The sequence below is a fragment of the Ipomoea nil genome, unplaced genomic scaffold (assembly GCF_001879475.1).
Source record: "Ipomoea nil cultivar Tokyo-kokei standard unplaced genomic scaffold, Asagao_1.1 scaffold0019, whole genome shotgun sequence".
Classification (NCBI taxonomy): Eukaryota; Viridiplantae; Streptophyta; class Magnoliopsida; order Solanales; family Convolvulaceae; genus Ipomoea; species Ipomoea nil.
The window spans coordinates 725671-735979 of NW_017616447.1; the positions used below are offsets into that span (position 1 = coordinate 725671).

At 42.9% G+C, this 10309-nt stretch overlaps 1 protein-coding gene across 1 annotated transcript; it reads right to left on the reverse strand.

The window, feature by feature from the left end:
• Positions 1–1934: 1934 nt before the first annotated feature.
• Positions 1935–4583, reverse strand: LOC109167594. Its single transcript, XM_019316945.1, has 2 exons — positions 3472–4583; positions 1935–3174 (listed from the first exon to the last, which is right to left on the reverse strand). Exons 1-2 carry the CDS (start codon positions 4581–4583, stop codon positions 1935–1937), a joined length of 2352 nt encoding a protein of 783 aa, XP_019172490.1.
• Between the last annotated feature and the right edge of the window lie 5726 nt (positions 4584–10309).

Here is a 10309-nt window from a genome sequence, read left to right on the forward strand (position 1 = left end):
TCTGATGCTTCTAAAATTCATACACTGGAATATTACTGTAACACAATTGCTTCACAAAATCTATCATATAATGCTCATTTAAAATCCAAATTCAACGAAATCAAAGTACAAGCGTGCGCCATGACGGCCCCAAGGTACCGAGCCACAAGGGCCCGCGACACCCGGTTTGAAACGATACGTAGCTGAGCCACAAGGGCCCGGCCACTGCACAGACAAAACCAAACGGAGCTTGCGGCGGGGCTAGAGGAGCCCCGCAGCCTGGGACCGCCCGGCGGCGGCCTAGGGCCGTCCGTCACGGCTCTAGCTAGCGGCTCCCCTCGTGGGCCGTTGGCTAGGCCCGTGACTTCTATCTGGTGCACACTGTGTTGTGCACCAGATGCTTCTTCTTCACCTGTAAAGCATTTTCAGCGACTTTTCCACTTCCAAAACATCACCAACACATAATACAACATCAATAAGTCATCTAATAACTCAAACACACAATATTCTAGCATTTCTACTCATTTCTAACTATATAGCAATGACTACACAGAGTCAAAAGAGATTTGGGAATCCATGGGGTTATACCTCAGCTTCTTCTTCCTCTTCTTTGTGTGGTTCCCTTTCCTTCCTCAGATGACACTTCCTAGACTCTTCATGCAACCATACAAACCAAGCCTAGAGATAGAAATTCAGAGATTTAAGCAAAGGAAGATGAAACCTTAAGGGAAAGATGAATGAAATAAACAGCTGAGGAAGGTGGAATACTTACTGTAATGGTTTCTTTCTCTTGTTTACAGAGCTTCTGGGAATGGAGAGGCAAGGGGAATGATCAGGAAAACATAAGGCATTATTGATGTTTATATAGGGTCCAAAACCCTAGGATAAATGCCAATGATTGGTTGATGGCAAAGTAGTAAATAGGACTTGGCAGGAAGAAAGAAATCAGACTAGTTTTGGATGGTTTGTGGTCCATCATGCTTCATGGACCATGGGCTAGAAATGCTATTTAAAATAGTTTGGGGTTAAAAGATAATTTTCCCAAAAATGTTTTCAAGTCAAACACTTGACTTACGCTTCTCCGTTATCTCCCGGTTTCACTCATATAGTTTTCTCAGTATAAAACTTGGTATGCGAAATACCCGAAAATTTAGGATTTTGGAATTAAAACTCTCGGTGTTGGATTTTATTTAAAAATTCACTCAAAATAATTTATTCAAACACCGTTCTTTTTGCAAAAAATTTTAGGGAGTAAAAATCGCTATCTTGGAATTTCTTAAAATCGGATTTATAAAATTAAATTTTGGGTTGTCACATGCCGCCAATCTCTATCGGATCCAGCCACTGCAATGAGGAGAGCTGGTGAAAAGAAGGAACGATGGGGGCGGAGGACCAAACGTAAAGAAACCAAGGACCGACTCTAACGCAGGGACAGCTCCCAACAAACCCAAGGGCCCCGTAATGGGAACCCGGGACCGAGTGGGGACAAGCCCCTTGCAGGAGATGGTAAAGAACACTGAGGCAGAGATTACCAAGGAAGCGCGTTGCGTTGCTTTAACTATGGGGAAGAGGGCCATAAAGCCTTCCAGTGTAATCAACTGACACGCGCAAGACCACCACCCACAGGGCAACAAGGCAACGAGGGCAACCGAGGGAGCTATGAAGCGCCTAGAAGGGAGTTCGTCATTAGTCGCACTCAAGCCGAGACAGGATCCGGAATCGAAACCGAGGGCCAGGACGGTAGCGAAGCCATAGCCGTAGGAGACGAGGACCCTACGGATCATTTGGAAGAAGACCTCGGAGAGGGACATTGTCTAAGCTAAAAGGATAAGCTATTGTAACCCACCATCTTTGCCATAAAACCTTTAACTTGTGTAGTCATTTAAATTTCCCTATTTCGAATAAAAAATTTTTTTGAAAGCCAACAAACTTATATTGCATTAGCCATTCCAGGCTCAAGGAAAGAAGGAGGAATATCCCTCCAAAGAGGCAGTTACATGCTTAGCCATAACATGGGCAGCCTGTAAATCATCCCTACGAACATGAATAACTGATGAATTAGTCATAGAAGATAACAAATGATTGCAAGCTAGCAAAACATAACCAAAATAAGTACGAAACGAACTTGCATGCTTAAGACTAGAAACTAAAACAAGACTATCGGAGCCCACTGAAATCCTTGAGTAGCCATTATCCCTTAGCCATGATAAAGTCTCACACAAAGCCATAGCTTCCGCCAAGAGGGGGTCATATGGGCAAATAAGAGGACCATTCCCTGCCGCCACAAAGGTTCCATCTATCTCCTGCACTATAAAACCATAAGCCGGTGCATGATTTTGTACGTGAAAGCCCGCATCTACACGACAAATCACACCATCATCTAACACTGAAGCCAAACCCGGAGATGCATGCGCTACACGCGTGGTACTACGATGCTGATCAGCTGCAGTCCATGAAATCCACTTCGTTGTGAACCTCCTGACCACCACACATGGCATTGGCAAACAACCATCCCAAACCGCCTCATTCCGGGCAATCCAAATGTCGTATAACAAACCACATATCCTCCCCTGAGCCTCTGAACTATAAGTGAGCGAGTTGCCAAGCCATAGATCTGTCCATTGCCTAAAACTCCTGCCATCAAAAGAAGGGATAAGCAGTTGAGAAAAATTCCACACTTGTGAAGAAAAAGAACAAGAACATAAAACATGCATGATAGTTTCCTCCTCCATGCCACATACTGGGCAAATATTAATCAACTCAACTCTTCTATTAATTAAATTATCAAGGGTGGGCAGAATGTCAGACAAAGCTCTCCACATAAAAATTCTCCATCTTGGGGGGACCTGTAAACTCCACAAATTACCCCATACTGGCAAGCATGGGCCATTTACCTCTCCCAACCTCCTGTAACCATCTTTAACCGAGTAGCAACCCCTCAGATCCCTGCCCCAAAACCAATCATCATCACAATCCAAACTAACAGGGAGCTGCTTATTCAACAAAACATCTCGTGGGGCAAACAACTCATCCAGCAGTTCATTATTCCACCCATTGGTGGCATTATCAATCAAGTCTGAAACCAGAAGCTCCTGCCTCAGACCTGGGTGAGTCGAGGCTACATAGGGATCAATAGCATCAGGTATCCACGGATGATTTAAAACCCTGGTGGTCCTTCCATTACCAATTCTCCGCCTGCAACCGGACTTTAGTAATGTCTGACCTGCAAAAATACTTCTCCACGCATAACTCGGGTTTCCACCAATTGTGGCTTCATAAAATGAAGAAGTAGGATAATACCTGGCTTTAAATACACGAGCCACAAGGGACTCCGGATTGGTTAAGAGCTGTCATCCCTGCTTGGCTAACAGTGCAACATTAAACTCATGTAAACGTTTAAAACCCATACCTCCAAACTTCTTAGGCACACACATTCAGTCCCAGGACATCCAGTGAATACTGCCCTGTGAGCTACTGTGACCCCACCAGTACCTGTTCATCAACCTTTCTAGAGCATTACACAAAGTCATAGGGAGTAAATAAATGCTCATTGTGTAGGTAGGCATTGCATGTGCTACACTCTTTAGAAGCACCTCTTTCCCTGCTTTAGATAGCAGCCTCTTGTTCCATGAACCGAACCTCTGTCTCAACTTCTGCTCAACATATGCGAATACTGCACTCCTATTTCGGCCTACAATAGAAGGCAATCCAAGATATTTCCCAAAATCATCAGCTTGGCCCACCCCCAAGGAATTCGCAACCAGGTCCCTTACCTCCACCTGTGTATTACGACTAAACGTAATACTTGATTTCTGAAAATTAACCGCCTGCCCAGAGAAAGCCTCATAAAATCCCAGACATTTCTTTACCTCCAAAGCATCCTGCAAATTAGCCTTAAAGAATAGTAATCTATCATCAGCAAAAAACAGATGCGAGATAGATGGCGCCCCCCTAGCCACTCTACAACCATGTAAGAGCCCTTTAGCCTGAGAGTCCTGCAACAACAATGATAAGCCCTCAGCACAAATTATAAACAAATAAGGAGACAATGGATCTCCTTGTCTCAGCCCCCTCGTGGGCACTATTTCCTCTGTAGGCTTCCCATTGACCAGAACCCTGTACCGTACTGACTGCACACACAACATTACCAACAGCACCCATATTTCATCAAAACCCAAGCCAATCAACATCTGCTGCACAAAAGGCCACTCCATCCTGTCATATGCTTTCGCCATATCAAGTTTTAAGGCCGCCCACCCAACCTGCCCCAACTGTTTCCTCCTCAAATAATGGCCAACCTCAGATGCAATAAGTATATTATCTGAGATCAGCCTACTAGGTAAAAAAGCACTTTGCGAAACAGAAATCATACCATCAAGCAATGGTTTCATACGATTAGCAATCATTTTCGCCATTATCTTATACAGCACATTGCACACAGCTATTGGACTTAAATCAGCCACAGATACAGGGGAGCATTTTTTTGGGATCAATACTATATTAGCATCATTCAAATTTGCAGGAAAAGACTTCTTAGATAAACAATTAAGCAAGAAATCAGAAACATCCTTACCAATGACATCCCAGAAGGTGTGACACCCCATATTTTCTGGGCATTGTACGAGGACCGTATGTGCGTACATGACTAAATTATTTAGAGTCTCCTAATCCATATTATTATAAAAATATTATTCTTTGAGCCTAATAGCTTCCTAATCGTGATATAATATGTAAACACATATACTTTTCCTAATAATAAAGATTGTTTAAATATTTTCCTAAGCCTAATAATATTAATATATAGAACTTTTCTAATTATATACATATTTACACATATATATGTTACAGATATAAAGATATATACATATTTACGTATGTACCTAAATTATAATATATATATATATATATATATATATATATATATATATATATATATATATATATATATATATATATATATATATATATGTTACGTATGTATATATGTTAAGTACTAGTAAGCTAATATGTATATTAATATTATATTAAGCTTTTAAGTATTTTAGTTCCCTACAACTAGAGTTATTATTTATAATACAAGTTATTAGTTAAGTATTTAAGTAGTAGTCTAATTGTTCACATCCTCATCAGTAGCTGATTCATTAAATCCTCCCATTCATCATAATCTTCAGCCGACACTCCCATCCTTTTCCAATTTTGGCGTCGCTTTGCGTTTCTTCCCTCCAGTATCATCTATTCGAGATTTTACGGATAAGCGACCATAAGATTCGGTTCAAGGGTTTTATTAATTTTGGAAACCAGGTAAGATTTATGTTCACTAAAATTTCTTTTGCCCCAAATCAAAAATCACTTTTCCTATGTGTTTTGAAAACCCTGCATATGTGATATGGTAATTTTGTGGTGATTAAAAATGATAAATTTTACACAATTTGATCATTGCCTGAGAAAATTCTGACTGGCGCAGCTGGAAAGAAAAATTCGTGAAAATTGCTTCCTAAACTTCTTTTTGCTTGAAATTTTTTTATGGAGAACCTAGACTTGTTATAATTGATGTTTGTAAAAAGTTTTGGTTAAAAATATGTTTCGATTTTTCCATAAAAATTTCGTAAAGTGGAGGTAGTGTGCTGCCAGTTCAATTTCTGTCTGGCGCAGTGTTGGGAAATAATTCGGGAAAAAATACTTTTAGACCTTGGATTGATTTGAAAATTTTTGTGTATAATCTAGACTCACTGTACCTTGTATCTGGTTCATCTGAAAATGTGTTACCAATATATTTCTATAAATTTTGCAATATAGGTCATACCTTCTGAAAATTTCTGTCGGTTCCTTATTTGAGGTGTTGAGAATTTGTTTGCTTGAGAAATATCAGTAATGTTGTCACTTTTATAAAGATTGAGGATAAAGGAAATTGTTTCTTAAGACTTGTGTAGTATCCTGTTGTGAAATTCTGGATACTTGGGTTATGACCCAGTTTGTTGTGGAGTGAGCGGTTGAATATACCGACTCACTAAGGAGCTTAAAAACTCTCTGTTATTTTGAGGAGTGAGCTGTGAAAACATATCCTGTCTCACTAGGACTTTTAGTCCTGTTGTATTTTGAGGAGTGGTTAGCGGAGTCTACCACTAGGATATTTACCCTGTTGAGTAGTAGTCAGTAGAAACGTATCCTGGCTACTAGGGCTAGTTACTACCTATTGGGCTTGGAAACCCATTGGGGGTGTGCACACTTAAGGTATTAGTTCTGTTCCACTTTAATGGGATTTTTGCGTAGTGTTCAGTAGAGTGAGTACTGTTCACTAGGGCTTATTGAATAAGACCCTGCCCATCATTTGGTTGGTTTAAATGGGATTTTTGAGTAGTGTTCAGTAAAGAGAATTACTGTTCACTAGGGCTTAAGTAATTAAGACCCTGCCCATTATTTGAGATTGAATGGGATTTTGTGTAGTGTTCAGTATGGTGATTACTGTTCACTAGGGCTTGATGAAACAAGACCCTGCCCATTGCATTGAGATTGGTGTTCCTCCATGTTGAAAAAAATATATTACTTTTGAAAGGTTCCTAAAATATCCATTGTGAGAACTACTGATTTGGTATTAAAAATTATGAGTATTGTTGGGAAATTATGGTTGTTGGAAATTCTGAGTATTTCATATTTGATTTATGTTTCTATATGATTATGCTTTATTGATAAGAAAAGATTAAATGTTTAAAGGGTTTATATTATATGCTAATTTTCTGCTCTTATGTGCTATGTGCAAAAAATGTTTTACGGGGTGAAGTAGATCTTACAAGCTTTATGCTGAATTTGTGTGTTTCTTTGTTTTCTATTCTTTAATTGTTTTTGCAGGAACTCTTGCATGAGCATTGGGCATGAGAATGAGTGAACCACGTAGAGATACCATTTATAAGTTAGACAGTTGAATTGTTTGTTGTTTTTGTACTAGTATATATCTTGAGTTGTTTATTGCAAGTTGTAAATTTAGCCTTAGCACTTAGGTTGTTGGTTGCCTAAGTGTGGCGGTAACACCCATTTTCTTTTGTTTAGTTAATGCTTCCGCTATGATTTTGAAAATTCGCAATTAAGAAAGATATTAAAATTAAGGAAAATTTAGTATTGAAAATGGGGGTGTTACAGAAGGCCTGATAGAAGCCCGGGTTCATGCCATCCGGTCCCGGAGATTTATCCTTGCCCATAGAAAATAAAGCACTCCACACCTCTTCCTGCTCAAAGGGACGCAACAAATCATCATTCTGCTCTCTGGTTACACGAGACTGCAAGGTATCCACATTAAAACTCCCTGGACTCCCCCCCCCCCCCCCCCCCCCCCCCCGAGGTAAAAATTTGCTTATAATAGTCTGTAACCACTGAGTCCAAGGCACTGCCCTCCCTCCAAACACCACCATCATCCTTCAATCTCAGGATCACATTCTTCTTCTTCCGGTATGTGGCATACTTGTGAAAAAACTTCGTATTCCTGTCAGCTCCCTGAAGCCAGTGCTGCTTAGCACGTTGCCTCCAGAAAGCTTCCTCCTGAGCTAGCACCACACTCAACTGCTTATCAAGCTGCCTAAACCGACCCAGAGAAACAGGATCACGACTACCCCGTAAACCATTCATCTCCTTCTTTATACCTTCAACCTGTTTCCCATACTTATGATGGCGATCACCACCCCACCTCCTCAAACCCCGGCCACACACACCAAGCCTGGCCTGTAACGCCAAATCTGGAGAATTAGACCATTCCCTTTCCAACACCTCCCTGCAACCACCATCCAGTAGCCATTCATTCTCAAACCGGAATCCCCAGGGCCTCAACACATGATCCACCCCTCCTATATCCATAAACAGCGCAGTATGATCTGACGAGTCAGTTTGAATATTAATGACCCTCGCCCTATCATTGCCCTGCAGCCAGTCAATATTCGCCACCACTCTATCCAAGCGCTCCTCCACCCAACGAGCAGTCCCTTTCCCACGCTCCCACGTGTAAGGGTATCCAATCATAGGCAGTGTCATCAAACCACAGTCATCCAGAGCTTCAACAAACCCCTCAATCAAACAAACAGGATGTGGCAACCTCCCTCTCTTATCCGACTGCATTAATAAATCGTTGAAATCTCCCAAAACCACCCAAGGAAGGTTAGATACCCCCTTGAGAGATCGTAGAAAATCCCATGCAGCCCTCCTCCTATCCCTCTGTGCATATCCATAATAACAAGTCAACCTCCACAGCGGCTTATCAGGCAAAGAAATCTCAAGGTCAATGTGATTAGTCGAATATTTAATCAAACGTGCACCATTATTCTTGGCCCATAGAAAGCACAAACCACCTCTCTGACCATCACTATCAACCGCAAAACAACCCTCAAAACCCAGTTTCACTCGTAGTCTCTCTGCATGACTCCTATCCACCATAGTTTCCATCAAAAACACGAACTCGGGCTTCTTTTTGGACACTAAGTCCACCACCTCCTGAACTGTCCGTGGATTGCCCAAGCCACGGCAGTTCCAAAATAGGGTACTCATTGAGAACGGTGGGCCTGGTCCCCAGGTCCCACCAAACTGTCATGCTCCGTTTCCATCTGCACAGCCCTTACCTCGCTCACCACCTCACCACCCGGCCCCCTCCTCCGTTTCGGATCCACCCTCAAACCCCTCTCCTCCCCCTCAACCACAACAGCAGCCGTATTACTACTAGCAACCCCCAAACCCGAAACCCCTCCCCTTGACTGCCCCGCCAACAATCTGCCAACCACCCCCACCACAGCACCCTCTTCCCGTACCCCCCTCTGCTGCCCACTCCCCACCGCAACACCACCATAACCAATCTCCCTTCTCCTCTCCTGACCAAGCCGGAACCATTTATCACCCAGCACCTTGGCTGCCCCCATTCCCCCTGCCTTCAAACCCGGACCATAAATATACTGCTCCAGCGACAATGGGGACCTACGAGCCTCCAAACAAAATTTGTCTACATGCCCCAACTTGCCACAAAAGTAACAGAAAACATTCAAACGTTCGTACCTGAAATCAATCCACGCCCACGTACCATCACGCATGATCATCTTCATGCGACGCTTTATGGGGTTCACAACAACAAGCCGCACCCGAACCCTATAGAACTCCGTCCATGATCTCGCAAAACACCGCTCATCAATACGCAGGAACACACCAACATAATCCCCCACCTTCTCCAAAACTTTCTCCGTCCGATAACCCGTCGGAAGCCCAAAAACCTGCACCCAATAGTCGACTGTACTCAACTCTATCAATGCCAGATCAACATCCCCTTCTAGCGGTTGACAGAGAAACAGTGCATTCTCGAAAGCCCAGGGCCCCTCCTCCAAAACCTGACGTCGATCAGCCTCATCAAAGAAAGTAAATAAATAAAGCCCCGGCCGAACATCCGTTATTTCAATTCCCATTAATGGACGCCATGCTGAAGCCATAACCCTCTTCATTATCTCCACCTTCAAATTACGGTCGGTCAAGAACTGGCCAACAAGAGCCCATGTTCGACGTTCAACGCCATGCTCCACCCCACCGTCCGGCTCCTCCACAAACTGGACCCCCACCTCCTCGCCTTGTAGCGTGATGTGAGCCGTGCCATCAATAAGCCCTTGGACGTCCATCTGTAACAGACAGACCAGAAGAAAAACGCTCACCGGTAAATCGCAGCCGGAACCCTAGAACTCAGGGATATATATCGGAACCCTAATACGTAGGGATAGAGAGAGAGAGAATTTCTAACAAATATAGTATAATTAGTTGGTGAACCCATTAACTTCCCATTCTGTTACTCAATTAATTAGTTGTTCCCGCTCTCGCAATCAACGAGACCGCAAAAAAATAACGCATGATAACTCAAAGTTTCAGCCCTGCCCAGAGGCAAGTAATGGCAAAACTCTAAAGGGTACAAGAGTTAAAAATCTCAAATAACAAACTAAGTGTAGCTTGTGAGACTCAAACCCTAGACCTTCCATCTCTAAGACCAAAACCTTAACCACTAGACTACAAGTGTTTCCTAAAAACCCAAGGGGACAAGATCTTCCTAAACCCCAACCAATCCCTAAAAATCCCAAAATGCCCAAATCAAAAACCCTTATTCTTGTTCCCCTTCCCACTTCTTTCTCTCTCTCTCTCCTACCTCTCTCTCTCTCTCTCTCTCTCTCTCTCTCTCTCTCTCTCTCTCTCTCTCTCGCACACCCCGGCCGACACCCTGCCAAACCACCGCCCGCCACCCAGCAACCCACCACTAACCTCCTACCAAACCCCCGGCGACCCCTAGACTAAGCCAAACCGCCAAAGCTGCCACACCACCGTGGAAGCC